General features: G+C 45.1%; 1 protein-coding gene across 1 annotated transcript; it reads right to left on the reverse strand.

Moving 5' to 3' along the window:
• Positions 1 to 2,588: 2,588 nt before the first annotated feature.
• On the reverse strand, positions 2,589 to 25,485 carry LOC120051354 (heparan-sulfate 6-O-sulfotransferase 1-A-like). Its single transcript, XM_038998182.1, has 4 exons — positions 24,659 to 25,485; positions 5,171 to 5,393; positions 4,809 to 5,057; positions 2,589 to 4,507 (listed from the first exon to the last, which is right to left on the reverse strand). Exons 1-4 carry the CDS (start codon positions 25,159 to 25,161, stop codon positions 4,184 to 4,186), a joined length of 1,299 nt encoding a protein of 432 aa, XP_038854110.1. The 5' UTR covers positions 25,162 to 25,485; the 3' UTR covers positions 2,589 to 4,183.
• Between the last annotated feature and the right edge of the window lie 306 nt (positions 25,486 to 25,791).

Consider the following 25,791-nt stretch of genomic DNA (forward strand, 5'->3'; position numbering starts at 1 on the left):
ACTCACATGAAACCACACACACACACACACTCCCCATGCTAAAACAGGCTTTTGGGCTCTACAGTGCCTCTATCTATCTCTATGGTGCACACATCAGAATCACCTTCATTTGCCAAGTCCATTTTCACATACCCAGAATTTGACTTAGTAAAGTGCTGCTGCTAGCAATAGACAAAATATACAGACAGAATATAGACAAAGAAATTTACATAATCTACAGGTTATTGCGACTGCACCAGGCCACCAGCTGTGGGAAGGGTAGGTAACCGGACTGCAGTCTGCACCCCGTCTGCTTTAGAAATTACAGAGGAGAGAGGGTCAGTTCCTGAGGGACTGTACTAGCTCAATGGTTTGATTTAATATTAATACAAAAAAGAGCTGGTCCATTAATTATCCTGTCAGACCTGACCTTCACACACACCAATACACACACCACACATGCCCTCCTCCCCCACAAACACACGCCTGCACAAATGCACGCACACACACACTCCCCACAAGGGCCGTTTGTCTGTCAGGAAGGTGATGTCTCCAGATGAATTATGGGATGTGGCTGTCATCTCTGGGGTCAAATACAAAATGGCGTCCCTGGGGCGGGAGGTCGGCGTTCTCCCTGGCTGCTGTCGCACCTAGACGACTGCCATTTTATAGGTTACACACAGGACCAGCCCTGTGCAAACAACCCCAATTAAACTCACTCACATTAATATTAACACACTCTACTGTGTGTCTGTGTGTCTTTGGTTTCATGTGAGTCCTTGCTAATTAAAGTCTCCATGTCAGTATAATGGGAGTGAGCAGAGGTCCCCAACATGAAGCTAATTCACCACAAGTGAAGCGGGGAACACTGTCATTAACATGAACCTGTAGCGAGGAGAAGGAGGCAGTTGTATTTGGTATTAATACTGACTAGTCCCAGTTATTGATGATATATTGGCATATCATTTTAATATTATTCAACATATTAAATCACATATAAGAGAAACACGTTACGGCCCATCTCTAACTTGTAATCCATATAGCTTCCATTGACTCAGCCGACCCCACATCTGCTTTCATGTTAGGTGTGTGTGTGTGTCCATAAATGTCTGATTAATGGTAATTCAACCGAGGGTCCAAGAGGACAAGCCATGGGTCATGGCCAGATAGACTGGACAGTATAAATCTCTGGGTGTCAGTGGGGCTCTACTGTATATTTATTTGACATTAACAAGCAATACAGACACACAGACTCTGGGCTATGTTCTTTATAAGGACCCTCTATGAACTCAGTGTCACAGGGGTACGATTTAACCTCTAAATTGTAGGATGGCTGGGGCTCTGATGAGATGGTAAGTCCCGGTATGGCCCGTTTTTCATTGTCCTACAGAAGAATCCACACGTGATAGATAGGAGAGTTGCTCCTAAGCCGTCATCTCTTGTATTCCAGTCCGCTGCATCTCACCTATTACTTCTGGTTTTACTTGTCTGCTCTTGGAATGACAGCGACCCAGGGTTTGTGTGTATTGACACAAAGGGCCAATCAGAGATTATAGACATGGAGTTTAGTATAGTCCACCATGTACTCTCTATCCAGAGAAATATTGTTCAGCCATGTGGTGTGTTAGAGGTCCATGCACTTTAGGGACCACAATGGAAATACATCTCTGACTTTGGGTTTTCATTTTATGTTTTTAAAATGTACGTATTCTTGTGTTTTTTTAACTGGTAAATAAAATCAATCAATCAAAGATCACTGGGTTGCTATATTGGGCTCCTGAGTGGAGCAGTGGTCTAAGACACTACATCTCAGTGCAAGTGGTGTCACTATAGTACCTGGCTCACATCCAGCTGTGATTGGTAGTTCCATAGGGCAGTGCACAATTGGCCCAGAGTCGTCCGTGTTTGGCTGGAGTAGGCCGTCATTGTATGAAAAATATTTGTTCTTAACTGACATGCCTAGTTAAATAAAAAATGTTTGAAACAAATATTCATCATGAGGCTGCTTATGACTGCTGTTTCCTGCTCTACCCTGGCTCCTTCTCCTGTCCTTACTCCTTCTCCTGTCCTTACTCCTTCTCCTGTCCTTACTCCTTCTCCTGTCCTTACTCCTTCTCCTGTCCTTACTCCATGAAGGGCATTGAGTATTATTTACACTTCTCACCTCTAAAGACCTGACTCTACTTGATCCCCTTACCCTCTTTGCCTCATCCTGGCTCCTTCTAACCCCCCCTCTTCCTCAATCCACCAAGGACATGAAGTGTAATTTACTCCCCTCAACCCCTCCGCTCAGGCTGTTTCCGGGTGGCCTTGGATGAAGGTGTGTGTGTAGATTGAATTAGACAGTAGATCAGTGTTGACAGGACCAAGGCTGTCATTAAGAGGGAACAGGCTGTTTTATGAGGTCAAGGTTCTGCAGTTTTACTGTGTGTGTGTGTGTGTGTGTGTGTGTGTGTGTGTGTGTGTGTGTGTGTGTGTGTGTGTGTGTGTGTGTGTGTGTGTGTGCATGTGTGTCTGAGTAAGAAAAAGAACTAGAGAGAGAAAGTATATCATATACAGTATATATGAGTGCACCAATGTTGGAAATAATAACACAAAAACAAAGGACAGTTTTTACAAAAATTGAATATTTTAATTGGTGGTTTGATGATCCGTTTTTGCAATCATAAGAAAATTGCCTGAATGACACTGATAGAGGGAACTAGTTGAGACACACAGGAAGTAAATGTTTGTGATGGAAAATATTCAATTTCATTCAACAGAAATATTTAAGACACTAGTTTAAGCGATAAGATTGTAAAGAAAGTTTATAGCAGTTTGTCCTGGTATAATTTGAGCTTGAGGGACTCCAAAAGCATTACCGTCGCTGAGTAGTGCTGTAGTTGACATAATGGTGTGTGTGTGTGTGTTATTTTGGACATATTGACATGGGAGTGATACAGAGTCAGATATCAAGGTGACCTAGAGTTAAGGGAAACGTCTACCTCAAGCCTTTGTCTGTGTGTGTCTCTCCTTCCATGTTAGGAATAAATTAAAAGGGTTCACATTCATCCCTCTAACACTATGGCAAGAGATTGGTCATATAGCATGTCAATCACACAGCAAAGCTAAAGCCACACACACACACACACACACACACACACACACACACACACACACACACACACACACACACACACACACACACACACACACACACACACGATATTTACAAATGCATACACACTATTTACATGTGTATGCGCACATAGACAAACACACACGGAAACACAAGGGAAAAGTAGTCAAAAAAAAGTTGTGTGAGCCTGAAATATCAGGTAGGTCTAATAGTCATCATGCCTGTCCTGAGAGGCACCAACTACCAATCAGAAGTAGGGTTGGGCTCAGTTCCATTTACACTGCATCAGATCAGCTCTAACATTCATCACATCCATGGCCACGTCTCAAACTACACCCTATTCCACATAGGGCTCTGAAAAGTAGTGCACTATATAGGGAATAGGGCGCCAGAAGTAGCACACTACATAAGGAATAATAGGGTGTTGGAATGGAAGTAGTGCCCCACAAAGGGAATAGGATGTAATTTGGATGGATTGTTACCCAGTTGTCTACACACATATATGCATAATGTCCCCATAATGTTGAAATAATGGCTATGGTCCACGGTACGTCATCTATCGGTTACATTTCCTTTAAAAAACATACTAATAAAATAATCACTTGTTTCTTTAGGCAGTAACATTGGTCTCAGTGTCATTACAATCCTGCTTAAAAAAAAAACACATAAAAACGATATAATAAGAAACATAGTAGTTCTAAAATGAGAATTGCGTCATTAAGACACATGTTCATGTCTGAAATGGTGGCTGATTTCCAAGAAAAAAGCTTTTTATACACAGTCCAACTCTTGCTTTACGTAGTCTTTTTTTCTGTAGATGTTACATATTCATTTTCTCAGTTCAGCTCAGCCAATGGAAAACGTTCTGTCCAACGGTTCAAAGCTCTGCTCTCTGAAGGGATTTCTGGGAGTTTCCCCACTATAGTTTTTTTCACCGTACACTTTACGTGGAGTAGGGAGAGCGAGAGAGAGGGAACGATGAAAGTCGGTTTTCAGCGACATTCAATCCATTCCTCTACTTCAGTCTCCATAACTACCCTATACACTTTCACCCCTGACCTCTAACCTCCGATGAGTGTATGTGCGTTACCAACGATTAATTATCTGGTTCATATAGTCTTCCGTCGGTAACCTCCCTCCCACCTCCTCTGTTCTCCCCCCTTCTTCTGGGTCCTCCACTTCTCCCTCCCCTGGTTCAGGGGTTAGTTTGGATCTAGAAGGCCACAGGCCCACTCCCAGGCCTTGACCCTCGACCCCTAACCTCTGACCGTTGTGGTTCTGGTTGTGGGTCCTGAGTCGTTGCAGCCGTCGTTCCTGCTGCCTGGTGTACTGGTATCTCTGCTGGAACAGGTCTCTGGCGTAATCATACAGCTCCATGTCCAGCTCATTCAGCTCCTCGATGCGCTGCACCTGGAGTACAGAGAGGGAGGGAGGGAGAATGTCAGCTTACAGTCCACTCCTGATGCAAACATCTGTGGATGGTGGGGAATTGTCTGTTCAACTTTGTTCAACAATTTAACAACCAAGTACAGCCAATATGGTGGAAAACTCTGAAAACAGCACAGTATCCTGGTGTGATAACATGATCCAAATGGCAACACACACACACACACACACACACACACACACACACACACACACACACACACACACACACACACACACACACACACACACACACACACACACACACACACACACACACACACACCGTAGTGTTGTCCAAATCCACTCCGGCCGCTCTGGTGCTGTTGTACTGCATAAAGGGGCGTATGAACCTCAGTCTGAAGGTGCGCTCAAACAGGAACTGGGTTTTCCTCTGGTACTCTGTCAGGCCGAAGAAGGCCATGTCCCTCAGGTTCTTCTTAGCAGAGTCTAATAACAGCTGAGAACGCCTCTGCTCTGGGACTGTAGACATGTTGTAGCAGCCTACCAGGCTCAGGTCCGCTAGCATACGAACCTATAGGAAAAGGTAAGGGTAGGTTAGTACATTTCAACATTGTGTGGACCATAAAATGAGTCTATTCTATCCAAATGTGTCTGTGTGTGTGTGTCCATTCATTAGTCTCTCACCTGTCTGTTATTGGCCAGGTTATAAGGACAGTCCATGAACTGCTGCAAGGTACATCCTGACCAATCAGAACCCTCGTAGCAGGCTGGAAGTTCCTCCGGAGTAGGGGTACGTCCGTCACACATGTGTAATGAGGTCTTCCACGTCGCGCCCCTCTGGACGTGTCTCCATTCGCTGAGGTACCGAGACACTGGGTCCCTTAAGAGGGTTATGTAGTAGAATTTCCTAAAAGAGGAGAGAGAAGAGGGATGAGGGAGAGAGAGAGAGGTTAGACATACTGGATGTACTGACAGAACTTACTGTGTAGTTCCACAAATAGCCAAAGGGTGGCAGTGTTTGCAATGGTTTGTTGCTATGGTTTCGATCCCTGGGAAATAAAACTAATTGGAACCTGGGGGAAAGAGAGAGAGGTGGGGGGAAGAGAGAGAGAGACAGATTGGCTAGGGTCAGTGTTCAGGCTACGGTGCAGGAAACTGCTGGCACAGGCACATCACAGTAAAAAACACCCTCACTCATACACACACACAATCTCTCATGCGCACACACACACACACACACACACACCATCCCCAGATGCAGTATGAGTCATCTCTCAACAGCAGGGTTGATACTCTGGAGGGAAGACAAACCCCACTGAGCCACCTGACAGAGCTGTGCGTGCGTGCGTGTGTGTGTGTGTGTGTGTGTGTGTGTGTGTGTGTGTGTGTGTGTGTGTGTGTGTGTGTGTGTGTGTGTGTGTGTGTGTGTGTGTGTGTGTGTGTGTGTGTGTGTGTGTGTGTGTGCCCATGAGAGAGAGGATGTTTTTCCTGTGATGTGTTATTGTGTTTACTCCATAGTGGTGTAGAGACACTCCTCATCCTGTCCTACTGGTTGTACCACATCATCAATGTTTACAGATAACTCAGAGCTCCTGACAGGAATCTATGAAATGGGCCTTGCACACACACCCACAGGGGCAGGGAGAGGGCATCACAACAAGGGTCTGGTCTTTGATGACTCTCACAGACACGCATGCACACCAACTCCCTCATTAGAAGACGCCTCAGTATTTCTCACAGAAAAGTCTCCTTTACAGTACTTGATTACCGGACATGTTCCACTCACTCACTCACTCACTCACTCACTCACTCACTCACTCACTCACTCACTCACTCACTCACTCACTCACTCACTCACTCACTCACTCGCTCGCTCGCTCGCTCGCTCACTCACTCACTCGCTCGCTCGCTCGCTCGCTCGCACGCACGCACGCACACACACACGCGCACACGCACACACGCACGCACGCACGCGCACACACACACAGTATATTGATCGAGAAAGCGAGCGAGAACGTGAGCTAGAGAAAGTAACAAAGAAAGAGAAAGAGAGAGAAATATGAGGAGAGAAAGAGTGGGCGAAGAAGAAGAATGTTCAATTAGTTTTGTAATCCAGTGAGAGCAGCGGAGGCCAGGAGCCAGAGTGATTTATCAAAGTTATGGCTTCTGTTCTAATGAGAAAAGCCGTCAGAAGGCTCAGCCATATCCCCAGCTACAAAAAAACCACAACGAAATAAAGAAATGCATACATGCAATGTGGTTGTCTTTGTTGCATAATAATATAAAGGAACAAATATCCGGCAAGAAATTCAATCTGCTTTCAACCCTGGCTTGAAGCCGCCTACAGTGGGATCTGGAGTGTGTGTGTGTGTGTGTGTGTGTATTCTACCAGTGCAGGTCTCCATGTTATCTTAAGGAAACACACAGTGCTTGTCTCCTGAGGAAATCCCAGCTTCCTGCTCCAGAACAATCTCTCCTCCCCCCGTCTCCCTTTTCGTTCTCTCTCACTTTATTCTCCATCCCTCTTTATCCTTCCCCTCGCCCTCCATCCCCCTCTTATCTCTCTTTCTCTGTCCTCCCTCCTTATTCCTTCTCTCCCTCCATCCTCTCATCTCACTCTCTATCCTACCTCCCTTTCTTCTTCCTGTTTCTCTCTCAATCTCCCCTCTCTCGTCATCTTACTCAAATCACTGCAACATTCTGCATTTCTCCCAAATGTTTTTGTCCTCACCTACCGTCAAAAGACATTTCCCCTCTAAGCAAGGAAAGGGAAACATCCGCACACTGTCTGTCTGGCTGGAGCTGTAGTAAGCTGCTTATTTCTTTGGCGGCAGAGATAAGTCAATCCAAACTCATATTTACACATGAAGAGAGAGAGGCGGAGAGCAAGAGTGAACTGCCAACATTTATTCCTGTAACCATAACCAAATATGTGTGTATGTGAAAAGTATCAACGTTCTTTCTAGGGAAAGCCCTTGGCCTGTCTCCTCTCCTCAGGCCTCTCAGACTGTGGGAGTCGGAGCCAATGGAATGTACTAGCTGTACATTCTGATGATATCAGCCCATGTCATCAGGGTGTGTGTAAAGTGATTCCCTTGACCTCAGTATCTGGGGCAGGCAAGTAGCAAGAAACAGCTTGTTTTAGGTATTTTCCCCAGCAAACACACGCGCACACACACACAGTTAGGATAGGGTTGAAGAGGGAGTTAAAGGCAGGAGGGGAGAGGTGAGTGACTGACTGGCTTTAAGGTAGGTTGGGGTAATCAAGGACTGCTTAATGAGGTTAACAGAGTGACAGATGGCGTTAGTGACACAGACACACACCCCTCCCCTCAGGCCAGGATTAGTGTGTCATATCGTGGCTGGAGACGGGAGTGTGAAATTGGAGTGAAAAGGTATTTAACATTTAAACACTCTAGACCTCCCCTTCTTTCCTTTCCTCTCCTCCCTTTCCTTCCTTCCTTCCTTCCTTCCTTCCTTCCTTCCTTCCTTCCTTCCTTCCTTCCTTCCTTCCTTCCTTCCTTCCTTCCTTCCTTCCATAGTATTACCACTAGTCTGTCCGTGGCGTGGAAAAGGTAGGACATGGTGAGTGTGTTTAAACACTGTTCTATAAGATACTACATACTTACTTAACAAGGGGATGATCCCCTAAACCAATCCGATAAAACAGTCTGTCTGCCCCCTCGCCAGCACCCACCTAAACTTATTACCGAAATAACCTCAAGAGGTAAAAGTCAAGTCTAGTCCAAACAAAGAAGAGACAGAGAGAGTGGCAGAAAGACAGAAGAGCCCTACAGGCATAAATACCATTTAGACACTATGCATATCTGCTTGTTACAGACAGACAGACAGACGAGTCAACAGCCATCCGGCCTAGTGCTTTCTGGGCCCGGCGAGAAGCCTGGGGCTGGATTAGAGAACTTGTCAGGGGACTGAGTGTTTTCCCTGGGGAGAGGGAGGGGAAGGATGAGTGATGTGAGCGAGCGTGTGTGTGTCGGGGGTCTCTGCCAAACATGGGCCACCTGTTTAAAGAAGGCCAAGGGGCTAATGAGCCACGCCTGGGGGAGTGTGAGAGTCTGTGTAGAGGGAGGGGGAAACCACAGATTCCTAGGGAAACGGGAAAGACAGGAGAGGAAAGGGGGGAATAATGAAATATTGTGCAACAGGAGAAACAACAGTCGTTCTTGTACAGAGCGGTGTGTGTGTTCCCCCACATAAAGGGCAGGGTGAAAGAGGCCTTTTGTCTGAGAGTGTAACGTGAGCTCCAGGCGTCACACAGACGTGCATACGCATAAGAACACGTTAACACGCAGAGGTGACCAACATAACGACTGAATTGGGAAGTCCGATTTTTTTTACCAAACATTTTTCCAACACATATGCATGCACGCAAGCTACACACACACACACCCACACACTGATGGCAGCTGCAAACGCAAAGATTAAGGCCAGTGTGACGGACATGCTTATGGCTACAGCTCAGAAAGAGAGAGAGAAAACTAAAAGATAATATGAAGTGAAAATGTGCATCTGCTCATTAAAGCCACACTCTGTAAGCAGGCCAGCATCAAATCAAAGGATAAACTTCATTGAAATAACTGGAGAACTCAGACTGTGGCTTTACATTGTAAAGGAAGACAGTTGCATGCTCAGGCTTTCTGTCGGTGTTTAAACCCCGACTTTACTTTATAGATCTGAACACTGCTAGGGGTAATTTCAGTTCCCTTGAGCTAATGTCTTTCCCCCCCCCCCCCCTGTCTATCTCTTTCTATTCCTCCTCTCCCTATCATGCTATCAAAAAAAGAAGAGGAATGAGAAAAGGGCAGGGAAGAGGAGAGAGAAAGAGATGGGCTGAGTGTCGTTGTGTGATCAGTTCATTGATATGACATGTTGATTCTCTCTGCTCAGACTCGAGGCTGCATCTCTCCAACCTCCCCCCTCTTTAATCCCTGTGACATCTCACCCCCCTAATCAACCCTTCACCTCTCCTCTCATCCCTCCCCTGATCCAGACAGATGCTCCCCTGTGATGCCCTCCTGTGGGTGTGTGTGTGTGTGTGTGTGTGTGTGTGTGTGTGTGTGTGTGTGTGTGTGTCCATCCTAGGCAGACGCTCCCCTGTGATCCCAATCCCAGATCAGATGCACTGGAATTCCGAGCCGGCCCAGCTGTCGTCTTGGCAATGCTCGTGATTGTCTGATTACCATGGCCAATCGACACACACACACACACACACACACACACACACACACACACACACACACACACACACACACACACACACACACACACACACACCATTTATTTTAGTGAAATCTCAGGACATTTTGGAGTGTAGAAATATTTGACAATTAAAAATCCTATTTTCCCTAACCGCTAACCCTAATCTTAACCCCCAAACCCCTGACCCTTAAGCTTAAAATAGCATTTGAACAAATCCAGGACCTGAAAAAAGTCCTGACTTTTCAAAACAGTTCTTGTTTCCTTATCTTATCAGGACATTCAGGTGAATTAATAGGACATTGGGATCATGATAGGAAACACAAACAACTCCTCAGAGCAGAAATACAGACTGCTGAGGGAAAAGAGATAGAGAGAGAGATCCCCAACTCCCTCATCTTATGCTCCTCTGGTCCTAAGACCCAGACTTACCCATCTTTGTGTGTGTGTATGTGTGTGAAGCTCTCCAGACCCGACCAGCCCCAGGGAACAGAATTCCACTAATGAGGGAGGAATCAGAGAGAATCCAAGGAATCTTAAACAAATCCCAGATAAGACCCTGGGTGTGTGTGGCTGTAAACCTCCCACACTGAGTCAAGGCCTGCAGTCTCAACTAGCCTTCTACTATACTGTGTGTGTGTGTGTGTGTGTGTGTGTGTGTGTGTGTGTGTGTGTGTGTGTGTGTGTGTGTGTGTGTGTGTGTGTGTGTGTGTGTGTGTGTGTGTGTGCGTGTGGAGACGTTAAACATTAACGCAGCAGAATACTCAGACTTCAGACCCGCCGGCAGATCCCCATCTCCCCTACACTGTGTCTGTCTGTCTGTCTGTCTGTCTAACAGAGCGTTTATCAGTTCTGCCCTTTGGAGTGGTTGCTGTGGGTTACTGATTAATCTTTGATAAGAGATAGGGAACCAGAGAGAGAGAGAGAGAGAGAGAGAGAGAGAGAGAGAGAGAGAGAGAGAGAGAGAGAGAGAGAGAGAGAGAGAGAGACTGGGTGTCTTGTTGGGCATGGATTCTATAATGATAGATTTTACACTCATTGTCATTGACTGCAGACAACTAGTCTCTGGAGCACCACGAGTCTGGCAAGGGAGACGATCAGACAAGTCGTTTCTCTGACAAGGCTCAACTTGAGAGTTTCTCCATACAGAGTGTTGTATAACTGTCTAGACCTCTGGGAGGTCCAATAAAACGGGATAAGACCTCGGAGTTGGCCAACGTCCCCCCCGTCTGTTCTCTCTTCACTTCTAAGAGGGCAACGTGTCCCTACTGGAACCTGACTGTCACCACACTGCTCTACGGGGGGGAAGATTGCAGAGCGACACAGGGGGAACGATTAAAACGCGACACAGAGAAGGAATTGAAATCTACCAAGTGGTCCTACTACTATCTTACAGTTGATCAGTGGTCATGCAACGCACACACCTCCACTTGGGGAATGCTATGCTAGCGTCAGCTATCATCTTGGGGAATGCTATGCTAGCGTCAGCTATCATCTTGGGGAATGTGATCCGGTTGCCAGTGGATACCAACGTTGTCCCAGAGCAGCAGAATGATGATGTCACACAAACCCAGTCCTTATTGTTGATGTGGTCCAGCTGTCACCAAGCTCTCATACCCTCCCTCCCTCCCTCCCTCCCTCCTCTCCTGTATGTGGGCACACATTCTAGAGACTGCTTTCTGTCTAGGCATGAGGCATCAAGGCTCAACCTGGCTTACCTGATACGGAGGTCAGGAAATGACCAACAGGATGCCAGAGAGAGAGAGAGAAGTTAGACAAAAATATTGATGCAATGGTTTCAAAACTCGGATGCCATCATGTCCAACACCTCGTTTCTGCACTTTCAACATGAATCCATCATAGTAGGCTGCAGAGTAACCATTTGAGTGTGTGTACGTTTAAATTAAAGGATGACATTTTTTTATTGCCCAACTGCACACAAGGGCCAACCGTAACTTAGACATCCGCTTGTGACCCAACCCCTCTAAAACGGGAAGTACGAGGGGCTGCAGCAGTGGACGTCCGGGGAGCTGTTGTTGTCCGGGGTTAACTGCCTTCCTTAAAGGAAGAACGACAGATTTTTCACTTTGTCGGTTTGGATTTGAACTGGCAACCTTTCGGGTTACTGGCCCAACGCTGTAACCAATAGGCCAGCTGCTGTGTTGAATTCTAGATGTGTGTCTATTGTCAGAGCCTTTCTGTGATCATCAGTCACACACAAAAGGGTTACCCTCGTTGTGGCGATTAACATTCCACACTGGGGGAGGTGATGAAACATTCCTTTTCCTAGTGACTTTCTCTCTTTTTCTATCGGCCACCCTCTCCCTCCCCATCTCTTCTTCTCGCTCCTTCCCCATCTCTCTCTCCTTCCCTCCCTCCCTCTCTCTCTCCCTCCCTCCCAGTGTTCTGATGAGTGCAGTATTGGGGACTGTAGTTGTGTCTGTAGTACGGCTTGTCATTCTGGTTAGCTGTGTATAGGCATGATGAGGCTGGCCCTGGGCTTATATCAACATCACTGACTGACTCCTCAAACAAATCTGGAGACACACACACTCTCACCCTCTCTCGCATGCACACACACGTGACATTTAACATGCACAAGTCAGGACACAGGCTTATTAATGAGAACAGGTCAAATCAAACACACACAGCCATAGACAAACAAACACAAAATAAACAATTATTTATAAAACACACACACACACACACCCTCAACCGAACTATAGGCAAAAGGCATTGTGGGTGACCGAGTTTAGAAAGCTCTCTTCAGGCACTGTTGACTGACATTTACATGAAACAAATAGTGTGAAGGAGAAAAACACAGGAATGAAGGAGAGGCAAAAGAGCTCATGACAGGGAGGAGACAATGGGCCATGTGAGAGATCAAACGCAAGCAACACATAACACAGTGACATCACCACATGAATCACACACACACATTTTCATATGACTCACGCGCACAAAAACATCATACTAGTCGAGAAATTCCAGCCTTTTTCATTACAGAGTTTGTGTGTGTGTGTGTGTGTGTGTGTGTGTGTGTGTGTGTGTGTGTGTGTGTCGGTCTCAGAAAGTGCTGATTGTTAAAAGAGTCAGATGTTATGGAGAAGAGAGGAGAGACTGATTCTAATGTAGCATCCCTCTCTCTGCCTCCTTCTCTCCTTCTCCAGATAGATCTTTTGTCTGTCATGGCTGGGAAGCTGCTATTTTTCAGGTCACTGGGTATTGATACTCAGCAGGAGTCCACACACACACACACACACACACACACACACACACACACACACACACACACACACACACACACACACACACACACACACACACACACAGACACACACACACACACACACACACACACACACACACACACACACACACACACACACACACACACACACTCCAGGTGGGGCGAGGGATTATCGAGACAGCCCTTTGTGTCATCTGATGAGGAGAAAAGAAAGAGAGTAGATAAAGAAGGAGAGAAGAGGAGGAGGAACAGACGGGGGTGGGTGTGGAGGAGATCATTAGTTAGTGGGTGTGAGTGTTTGAGAAGCACAAACATTACGACCATGTGCCCAATCATCAGGTACGGCACGTGTGTGTGTGTACGTATGGGGGTAGGTTCAGACTACATTGTGTGTGGTTGAGTGAGTGTGTGAGTGTGTGTTTATCAACTCTGCTTTGTGACTCAGAGGTCCCCTGTGGTCAAGAAGCAGATCTTCTCTCTTCTGCACACATTCTTTTCTTCTTCCCCCCTCTCTTTTCATACACTCCCCCTGTCTTCCCCCTCTCTCTTTTCATACACTCCCCCTGTCTTCCCCCTCTCTCTTTTCATACACTCCCCCTGTCTTCCCCCTCTCTCTTTTCATACACTCCCCCTGTCTTCCCCCTCTCTCTTTTCATACACTCCCCCTGTCTTCCCCCTCTCTCTTTTCATACACTCCCCCTGTCTTCCCCCTCTCTCTTTTCATACACTCCCCCTGTCTTCCCCCTCTCTCTTTTCATACACTCTCCCACTCTCTTTTCATACACTTCCCCTGTCTCCCCCCCTCTCTTTTCATACACTCTCCCACTCTCTTTTCATACACTCCCCCTCTCTTCCCCCCTCTCTCTTTTAGTCTAGTCTGAATAGGCTGTGTCAGTGATGAGTGACTGGTGAATGGAGCTTGTGTGTGTGTGTGTGTGTCTTTGAAGTCAAGAGTCAGAGTAGAAGCAGTGAAGCGAGAGAGAAGGGAGGGGAGTGTTGTGGTGGGGGAAACACACAGACACGCATGCATGCACGCACACACAAACGTACCCACATTCAGTGTCCTTCCTTGCTTCTACCCATGATGCAAATCTCCAGTGCTCTGTGATGCAGAGCTAAGTGTGTGTGTGTGTGTGTGTGTGTGTGTGTGTGTGTGTGTGTGTGTGTGTATATATATATATACACTACATGACAAAAAATATGTGGACATCTGTTCATTGAACATCTCATTCCAAAATCATGGGCATCAATATGGAGTTGGTCCCCCCTTTGCTGCTATAACAGCCTCCACTGTTCTGGGAAGGCTTTCTACTAGATGTTGGAACGTCGCGGGGACAGATGATTTTTACGCGCTACACGCTTCAGCACTCGTCGGTCCAGTTCTGTGAGATTGTGTGGCCTACCACTTTGCGGCTAAACCATTGTTGCTCCTAGACATTTCCACTTCACAATACCAACACTTACAGTTGACTGAGGCAGCTCTAGTAGGGCAGAAATGTGATGAACTGACTTGTTGGAAAGGTGGCATCCTATGACGGTGCCACGTTTAAAGTCACTGAGCTCTTCAGTAAGACCATTCTACTGCCAATGTTTGTCTATGGAGATTGCATGGCTGTGTGCTCGATTTTATACACCTGTCAGCAATGGGTGTGGCTGAAATAGCAGAATCCACTAATTTGAAGGGGTGTCCAATACTTTTGTGCATCTATCTCAAACCCAGATAAGCACTAACTGACCCTGATGCATCATTTCCCCTCTGGGCAGGAAACTGGCACACAGGAAACAGATAAACAGATATGTGTGTGTGTCACAGACAGAACTACTGTCTGTGACACAGTCTGGAATTTGCATCTTCCACACAATTCAATTAGCATGGCTGTCAGACCATGGACTCTGTTCACATTCTTCCCCTAACCGCCACACACACACGCACACACCAAATAAATGCCCTCTTCTTGCTAATCAGTCACTGGCCAGCAGTGGTGGTCGGTGCCGTTTAAGGTGAGGGAGGATGATATTATTTTTTATAAACATGACCTTATTTCTTTTTCAGCATATTGGATGACTGTCATTCATATTCCTTTCACCCAGTTCAATGTAACATCGATAGGTTTAGGCTACTACACAATGCAAATTTTCCCTGTACCCATCATGAGGTTGCTATAACCTAGTCTATGATTTAACGTTGACAACGTAGGTGCACAGGTCGAGAGAATCTTCAGTAATCAAGGTGACAGGCAGTGACGCATTCAATCCTCCTTGCACACTCTTGCCTGCATCTAGCTGATCTAGAGTGTAATCATTAGTCCAACAGTTGCAAAAAGAGAGCTTCTATTGGACAAATTCAGGTATGTTTATCCGCATTTCATGCCGTTTGCTTCCATTCAGGAAACGTTTTAACAGAATCGGCGTAATGAATACACCCCTGATCACAAGCAAACACAGTGCACTTTCATAGCAGCCACATACAAACAGCTCGTTGTATATACAGTACCAGTCAAAAGTTTGGATATACCTACTCATTCATTATTTGTACTATTTTCTACATTGTAGAATAATAGTGAAGACATCAAAACTATGAAATAACACATATGGAATCATGTAGTAACCAAAAAAGTGTTAAACAAATCAAAATATATTTTATATTTGAGATTCTTCAAAGTAGCCACCCTTTGTCTTGATTACAGCTTTGCACACTATTGGCATTCTCTCAACCAGCTTCATGAGGAATGCTTTCCCAACAGTCTTGAAGGAGTTCCCACATATGCTGAGCACTTGTTGGCTGCTTTTCCTTCAATCTGCGGTCCAACTCATCCCAAACCATCTCAATTGGGTTGAGGTCAGGTGATGGTGGAGGCCAGGTCATCTGATGCAGCACCATCACTGTCCTTCTTGGTCAAATAGCCCTTACACAGCCTGGAGGTGTGTTGGGTCATTGTCCTGTTGAAAAACAAATGATAGTGGGTTGGGTCTTTGTCCTGTTGAAAAACAAATGATAGTGGGACTAAGCACAAACCAGATCAGATGTATCGCTGCAGAATGCTGTGGTAGCCATGCTGGTTAAGTGTGCCTTGAATTCTAAATAAATCACTGACAGTGTCATCAGCAAAGCTCCCCCACACTATCACACCTCCTCCTCCATGCTTCACAGTGGGAACCACACATGCAGAGATCATCCATTCAGCTACTCTGTGTCTCACAAAGACACAGCGGTCAGAACAACAACAACAAAAAAATCACAAATTTGGACTCATCAGGCCAAAGGACCGATTTCCACCGGTCTAATGTCCCTTGCTCATGTTTCTTGGCCCAAGCAAGCCTCTTCTTCTTATTATTGATGTCCTTTAGTAGTGGTTTCTTTGCAGCAATTCGACCATGAAGGCATGATTCACGCAGTCTCCTCTGAACAGTTGATGTTGAGATGTGTCTGTTACTTGAACTTTGTGAAGCATTTATTTGGGCTGCAATCTGAGGTGCAGTTAACTCTAATGAACTTATCCTCTGCCGCCGAGGTAACTCTGGGTCTTCCTTTCCTGTGGTGGTCCACATGAGAGCCAGTTTCATCATAGCGCTTAAATGTTTTTTGCGACTGCACTTAAAGTTCTTCAAATTTTCCAGATTGACTGACCTTCATGTTTTAAAGTAATGGTGGAATTTCATTTCTCTTTGCTTATTTGAGCTGTTCTTGCCATAATATGGACTTGGTCTTTGACCAAATAGGGCTATCTTCTGTATACCAACCCTTCCTTGTCACAACACAACTGGTTGGCTTAAACACATTATGATGGAAAGAAATTCCACAAATTAACAAGGCACACCTGTTAACTGAAATGCATTCCAGGTGACTACCTCATGAAGCTGGTTGAGAGAATGCCAAGAGTGTGCAAAGCAACAACAACAAAAAATACAGTTGAAGTCGGAAGTTTACATACACTTAGGTTGGAGTCATTAAAACTCGTTTTTCAACCACTCCACAAATTTCTTGTTAACAAACTATAGTTTTGGCAAGTCAGTTAGGACATCTACTTAGTGCATGACACAAGTACTTTTTCCAACAATTGTTCACAGACAGATTATTTCACTTATAATTCACTGTATCACAATTCCAGTGGGTCAGAAGTTTACATACAGTAAGTTGACTGTGCCTTAAACAGCATGGAGAATTCCAGAAAATAAATGTCATGGCTTTAGAAGCTTCTGATAGGCTAATCAAATGACATCATTTGAGTCAATTCGAGTTTTACCTGTGGATGTATTTCAAGGCCTACCTTCAAACTCAGTGCCTCTTTGCTTGACATCATGGGAAAATCAAAAGAAATCAGCCAAGACCTCTGGAAAAGAATTGTGGGCCTCCACAAGTCTGGTTCATCATTGGGAGCAATTTCCAAACGCCTGAAGGTACCACGTTCATCTGTACAAACAATAGTACGCAAGTATGAACACCATGGGACCACGCAGCCATCATACCGCTCAGGAAGGAGACGTGTTCTGTCTCCTAGAGATGAACGTACTTTGGTGCGAAAAGTGCAAATCAATCCCAGAAAAACAGCAAAGGACCTTGTGAAGATGCTGGAGGAAACAGGTACACAAGTATCTATATCCACAGTAAAACGAGTCCTCTATCGACATAACCTGAAAGGCCGCTCAGCAAGGAAGAAGCCACTGCTCCAAAACCGCTATAAAAAAGCCAGACTACGGTTTGCAACTGCACATGGAGACAAAGATTGTATTTTTTGTAGAAATGTCCTCTGGTCTGATGAAACAAAAATAGAACTGTTTGGCCGTAATGACCATCGTTATGTTTGGAGGAAAAAGGGGGAGGCTTGCAAGCTGAAGAACACCATCCTATCCGTGAAGCACGGGGATGGCAGCATCATGTTGTGGGGGTGCTTTGCTGAAAGGAGGGACTGGTGCACTTCACAAAATAGATGGCATCATGAGGTAGGAAAATTACGTGGATATATTGAAGCAACATCTCATGACACCAGTCAGGAAGTTAAAGCTTGGTCGCAAATGGGTCTTCCAAATGGACAATGACCCCAAGCATACTTCCAAAGTTGTGGCAAAATGGCTTAAGGACAACAAAGTCAAGGTATTGGAGTGGCCATCACAAAGCCCTGACCTCAATCCTATAGAACATTTGTGGGCAGAACTGAAAAAGCATGTGTGAGCAAGGAGGCCTACAAACCTGACTCAGTTACACCAGCTCTGTCAGGAGGAATGGGCCAAAATTCACCCAACTTATTGTGGGAAGCTTGTGGAAGGCTAACCGAAACGTTTGACCCAAGTGACTTTTCACATCCTTAAAACAAAATGGTGTTCCTAACTGACCTAAGACGGAATGTTTACTAGGATTAAATGTCAGGAATTGTGAAAAACTGAGTTTAAATGTATTTGGCTAAGGCAACTTCAACTGTATATATATTTGTTTTTTTTCCATTTTTTTCATTGCAAAGCTGACATCAAGGCAAAGGGTGACTACTTTGAAGAATCTAAAATCTAAAATATATTTTGGTTAACACTTTTTTGGTTAGTACATGATTCCATATGTGTTATTTCATAGTTTTACAATGTAGAAAATAGTCAAAATAAAGAAAAACCCTTGAATGAGTAGGTGTGTCCAAACTTTTGACTGGTACTGTATGTAATTCCTTTTTGCATCTATTTACGCGCTCTCCTCCTCTCACCTTTTCCCTTTGCTTGTGGACTTCAGTGCACAACACATCAGGTGTCTGTGACCAGGCGAAAAAACCTTTCCAAGCCAAACCTTCATATCATGACTGCTAACCGCACACAAAATACATTGTTGTCATGTCATAGTCAACATAGTTACTAGAACTAACGTGCTAGTCACCCGCTACAATCATGCAGTACAGTGTACAGTCAGCAGCAAGCAGTTACACCGGCGGGCCCCGTGGCAATAAATTAATAATTGACTTGAAAGAGTTCCAGTGTTGGATCGCCATAGCCAGCTAGCTAACATAGCAACACTCTCTGTTTGAGCCAGGTGTTGGAATAGGCTAAACTAGCTACCTGCATTTGATGCTAGCTTAGTAAGTGAAACAAAGAAATTACTAGGAAATATAGCTATCTCACTCTTCTCTTAAACTATTTTCTTTCTCTCTGAGTCAACTACTCACCACATGTTATGCACTGCAGTGTTAGCTAGCTGTAGCTTATGCTTTCAGTACAATATTCATTCTCTGATCGATTGATTGGGTGGACAGCATGTCAGTTAATTGCTGAAAGAGCTCTGATACTGTAAGTTGGAGGACATCCTCTGGAAGTTGTCATAATTACTGTGTAAGTCTATAGAAGGGGGTGATAACCATTAATGTACCCAGAGGACCGAAGCTAGCTGTCCTCCGGCTACACCATGGTGCTACCCAACAGAGTGCTGCTGAGGCTACTGTAGACCTTCATTGCAAAACAGTGAGTTTTAATCAATTATTTGCTGATGTGAATATATTTAGTATAATTTTAACTAAAAATTATAACTTTTGTAATGTTTCACTATTTTTATGAAATTCACTGAGGAGGATGGTCCTCCCCTTCCTCATTGGAGGAGCCTCCACTGCTGCCCAGCTAACGCTATGCTAAATGCTAGGCTAATTAATAGGCTGTAATCATGTTCCCACTTCAAGCATAGCGACCCTTACTAACAACCATAGAAATGCTGGCTAATTGCTAATCAGTGAGTGCACGGCTAATTGTTCTGTGGGCTGAGAAATCCCTTAAGAGAGAAAGAGCAGGGTTGCGTTCAGCATTGTGGAATGTTCTGATCGAAATACGTTGAGTAGAACAGGCCTAGATGAAGCCCAGTGGTGCAGTATGTAACATGTCCTTCAATCCCCTTGGTGGGTTGTGAACTAGAGCTCAACTCTAGTAGTAGTCCTGCATCACTATCGTCAACTTGTTGTGTGAGATAACACCACAGAGAAAACCTCTCACCTCACAGTGTGTGTGTTTGTTTTTAACCAGAAGACCCCACAAGAATAGCAAACAAACATTTTGTTAGCCCCCACAAGGTCAAATGCTATTTCTAGGGGGTTTAGGGTTAAGGTTCGAATTATTGTTAGCTTTAGGAGCTAGGGTTAGGAGTTAGGGTTAGGTTTAAGGTTAGATTTTGAGGTTAAGAGTAGGGAAAATAGGATTTTGAATGGGACTGAACTATGTATCCCCACAAGGTTAGTTATACAAGACTACAGTTGAAGTCGGAAGTTTACATACACCTTAGCCAAATACATTAAACTCAGTTTTTCACAATTCCTGACATTTAATCCTAGTAACAATTACCTGTCTTAGGTCAGTCAGGATCACCACTTTATTTTAAGAATGTGAAATGTCAGAATAATAGTAGAGAGAATGATTTATTTCAGCTCTTATTTCTTTCATCACATTCCCAGTGGGTCAGAAGTTTACATACACTCAATTAGTATTTCGTAGCATTGCCTTTAAATAGATTAACTTGGGTCAAATGTTTCGGCTAGCCTTCCACAAGCTTCCCACAATAAGTTGGGTGAATTTTGGCCCATTCCTCCTGGCAGAGATGGTGTAACTGAGTCAGGTTTGTAGACCTCCATGCCCACCCATTTTCTATAGGATTGAGGTCAGCGCTTTTTGATGGCCACTCCAATACCTTGACTTTGTTGTCCTTAAGCCATTTTGCCACAACTTTGGAAGTATTTGTAACCGATGTGAAATGGCTAGCTAGTTAGCGGTGGTGCGCGCTAATAGCGTTTCAATCGGTGACGTCACTCGAGACCTTGAAGTAGTGGTTCCCCTTTTCCCATGCTTCGTGGGTGACTGTTGTTGATGTGTGCAGAGGGTCCCTAGTCCGTCCCCTCGCGCGAACCAGGGACCCTCTGCACACATCAACAACAGTCACCCACGAAGCATCGTTACTTATCGCTCCACAAAGGCCGCGGCCCTTGCAGAGCAAGGGGAACCACTACTTCAAGGTCTCAAAGCGAGTGACGTCACCGATTGAAACGCTATTAGCGCGCACCACCGCTAACTAGCTAGCCATTTCACATCGGTTACATTCACCTATGCTTGGGGTCATTGTCCATTTGGAAGACCCATTTGCGACAAAGCTTTAACTTCTTGACTGATGTCTTGAGATATTGCTTCAATATATCCACATCATTTTCCTACATCATGATGCCATCTATTTTGTGAAGTGCACCAGTCCCTCCTGCAGCAAAGCAGCCCCACAACATGATGCTGCCACCCCCGTACCTCACAGATGGGATGGTGTTCGTCGGTTTGCAAGCCTCCCCCTTTTTCCTCCAAACATAACGATGGTCATTATGGCCAAACAGCTTTATTTATTTTCTCATCAAACCATAGGACATTTCTCCAAAAAGTATGATCTTTGTCCCCATGTGCAGTTGTAAACCGTAGTCTGGCTTTTTTATGACGGTTTTGGAACAGTGGCTTCTTCCTTGCTGAGAAGCCTTTCAGGTTATGTCGATAGAGGACTCGTTTTACTGTGGATATAGATACTTTTGTACCTGTTTCCTCCAGCATCTTCACAATGTCCTTTGCTGTTGTTCTGGGATTGATTTGCACTTTTCGCACCAAAGTACGTTCATCTCTAGGAGACAGAATGCGTCTCCTTCCTGAGCGGTATGACGGCTGATTGGTCCCATGGTGGTCATACTTGCGTACAATTCTTTGTACAGATGAACGTGGTACCTTCAGGCGTTCGGAAATTGCTCCCAATGATGAACCAGACTTGTGGAGGTCTACAATTTTCCAGAGGTCTTGGCTGATTTGTGTGTGTGTGTACACACACACACACACACACACAACGCAGCCCTCTCTAACAGCGACATGACACCAAAAACACAGTGAGAATGAAGCAAACTGTGACAATTTCCACAGTGCAGGCTCTCCCTCTCTAACAATCTCTCCCCTGCTACCCATCCTCTTTCTCTCGCTCTCCCCCGCCATCTCTCTCGCTACTCGTCTCCCTTCACCCGTGTCGCTCTACCCGTGTTTCTCCCTCTATTTCAGCAGAAGTGACAGAAACACATTCCCAGCCATACAGTCTCTCACAATGTTTTCACTATTCCGAACATACAGTGAGTGTACAAAACATTCCGAACATCTTCCTAATATTGAGTTGCACCCTCTTTTGCCTTCAGAACAGCCTAAATTTGTCGGGGCATGGACTCTACAAGGTGTGGAAAGCGTTCCACAGGGATGCTGGCCCATGTTGACTACAATACTTCCCACAGTTGTTTCAAGTTGGCTGGATGTCCTCTGGGTGGTGGACCATTCTTGACACACACACAAAACTGTTGAATGTGAAAAACCCAGCAGCGTTACAGTTCTTGACACAAAACCGGTGCGCTTGGCACCTACTACCAGACCCCGTTCAAAAGCACTTAAATCTTTTGTCTTGCCCATTCACCCTCTGAATGGCACACATACACAATCAATGTCTCAATTGTTTCAAGGCTTAAAAATCCTTATTTAACCGGTCTCCTCCCCTTCATCTACACTGACTGAAGTGGATTTAACAAGTGACATCAATAAGGGATCATAGCTGGTCTGTCATGGAAAGAGCATGTGTTTTATGTTTTGTACACTCAGTGTAGATTTTGTGTGTGAGTTTGCACACGTGCATGTTTGTCACCTGTTTGAAAAAAATCTAATTTCTGCCTAAAAGCTTGCCTTGTATTCCACATAGAGAGAAAGAGAGCTAGAGAGAGAGAGAGAGAAAGAAAACAAACTGTAGAATGATGGAATTTTTTATACGATTATTCATCTGGGAAAATGTGCAGACAAACACGCAGACACACTGGTATAGGAAAACTGAGATTCCCGGTGTGGGAATGTGGTGTTGGGATTGTAGGGATGAAGGAGTAACCATCTTTGGAATGTTGAGCAGCCCAAGATTAATCCCTGATAATCTGATTGGATTAAAACACAACGACCTGTCTGGTCAGTCACGCACCCGCACACAGTTCACCCTGCAGTGATCTACGTTGTGACGCTTAAACAGAGAGTGATCCAGGCAGATTGACAGGCATGCTAATTGAATCCTCCCCCTCCACAGCAACGAAACAAAACACTCTCCGCCTTCACTCGCACCATCCTCTTCTCCATCGTTTCCCTCAAAAGCCCTACCCATTTTCCCATGCCTCCTCTCATCCTCTTCTGTCCCTTGTTCCCATCTTCCTATGCCCTCCCCTCCTCTTACACTACCATACTCTTCTACTATCTTCCTCCTCTACCCATTCCATCCCCTCATCACCCCCTCCACCATCCTCTCCACTCCTCTTTACCCTCCTCCCAGTTGTAGCCATTCATTAGGACAGACAGTTGTCCATTAGGTAAAACAGACATTTTGGAAATTGCAGTAAATCTTCCATGAAAAAAGACATTTAGCCTAATGTAGAAATCACGCTCTGACAAATAGAGAGAGAAATAGGGGGAAAGAGAGAGACATGGAGAGGGGGAAAGAGAGAGAGCGCGAGAGAGGACCAACAGCTATAAAGCCACCAAGCGGAAAGCATGCCTGCTGTTTGATTAGAAAATGACACCATGACAGAGCGAGATAGAGGGAGGAGGGAAAGAGAGAGAGATATGGCAAAAGAAAGAGGGAGAGAGGGAAAAATAGTGTTGAGGACACGAAGACTCACACACACACAAAGTAAACTGTGTAGAAACTGATGAGAGCAGATAAACATCCTCCCTCCAGCCTCCGGAGTAGCTTGACGCATCATCACCTCTGACCATCACAGAGCCTTGTGCCAGGAATACCAGCAGTACAGTGCATGTGTGTAACCAGCGGAAGTAATCACCAGGATTAGAGTGGAGTCAACCCCCCGCAGGGGTCCTCTTACTTCAGCAAACATCCACACATCCACACACACACACACACACACACACACACACACACACACACACACACACACACACACACACACACACACACACACACACACACATACACACACACATCCACAGAGGACAGGAGAGAAGGGCAGGAGCCAAATCTTATCTCTGAATTAAAGTGATGATAGTTTTCTCTGCCAATCTGTCTAACAGTCTGCCTGCATAGTGATTGCATAGTGATCCCTGAAGATAAAGGAGTAAGCTATGTAGCAATGAATTTCTGCATGCTAAGATCTGCTTTCCAAAATAAACGTTATTTCAGTAGACTCATCAATTTAGGCCTAACTGTAGTTGCAACATTTCTGATCCAATGTTGATTCAAGGGTTTACAGTAATCAATATTCAACACGTTTCAAGCGTTTTACAAACCACTAAAACGATACATCAGTGTTCAATATGCTACAATTTTGAAGAAGGATCAAGACCTACTATTTGAATACGGCTTAGTTTGACAGCATGATTCTCTTATAGCTAATTCGAGTTGACAGCTAGGTTACCCTATAAATCTATCCCTTCGGATATGATAAAAACAGAACTGCTCAACACAAATTCATATGACAGCCTGTCATTAAAACACTGTCAAACAAACTGCGACGGATCTGCTGCTACAGTAAGTCCACAAACAGAGTGAGAGAGATCGTCCAGGCATGCTCCCTAATGACGTGCTCATACCACCCGATTATTAATGATCTTCAATCTCCAACAATTGACAACCCACAGGCTGTGCACGCTTTTGATCCAGCAAAGCACTAACACTCGTGATACAACCATTCAACTTTCCTGTTTTATCTCACCGTTCATTTTTTATCCTGGTCTCCTTTTTATCTAGAACTCCAGGAACACAATTTTTTAGCTCGGTCCAGTCCGCGTGTAAGCCACAACTCCAACCGGTGGAGAACCGGGAGAATAACCAGGTCTCTTTTCGGTTGGGTCGATAACAGGTACACTTCTTCTGACCCGGTCTACAGTCACACGGAACCTCCAACCTCACATTCTGAACCAGGTGTCTCCCGAACGTTGTCCCTCCTGTCTTCTGAATGTGTAAAAACACGATAACGTCTTCTCCTTTGATTTCAAATTCCACTGTTCGCTCCAAATCCCGGACTGGGAAATAGTATTTCTTGACGTAGTGCGGGTCTGGGGAAGGGAAAATGTCCCCAGCATCGTCCTCCTCAGTGAAATATCCGTGTGGTGAGCCGAAATTGATAACCCCGGGCGCGACGTATTGATATAAGATCAGCATAAAACAGACGGAGCCGACTACAAGTAGGAGAAATTTGCTGCTCGCCTCAACCATGGTCCTTCCAATGCGGTGCAAACGTTACCATTTCCCGGTAAACCGACTCGAGGGGACCAGAACGGTGTAGCTAGAATTAATTCCTGTTGTTGTACTCTCTCTCCCCAAGCAAGCGGAACAGGACGCGGTCATATCAATGGGGTAGGTTACAGAAGCGATTATGTGAATACAATGTAACTAAACTACGCGTATTTACAGTGTACAGAGAGACCCGTAAAATCCAGCGAAACAATGTGTGTTCTCCGTTTTCTCTCGTTCCTGTGTTGTTGCGATGCATGTGTGTTTAAAGTCCTCTTCGCTGCATTACTATTGAGCTATGTACCCAGGATCCTCAGCGAAATAACCCACCTTCTATCAGCACAACACACACATTCCCAGTTTCTCCCCCCCCTCTCCATCCCTCCCTCTCTCCCTCCCTCCCTCCCCCCCCTCTCTCTCTCTCTCTCTCTCTCTCTCTCTCTCACACACACACACACACACACACACAGCAGGACGAATTAAAATGTTGAGGAACAAGATCCGCATCGATTTCTACAGGTAGTCTAGTTTTACTATAGTTTAGCAACTTGTAATTTATATACAATTAAATTAAATATATTTAAGGGTCTAAAGAATGGTGCTGCTTTATTT

This window comes from Salvelinus namaycush, chromosome 7 (assembly GCF_016432855.1).
Source record: "Salvelinus namaycush isolate Seneca chromosome 7, SaNama_1.0, whole genome shotgun sequence".
Classification (NCBI taxonomy): domain Eukaryota; kingdom Metazoa; phylum Chordata; class Actinopteri; order Salmoniformes; family Salmonidae; genus Salvelinus; species Salvelinus namaycush.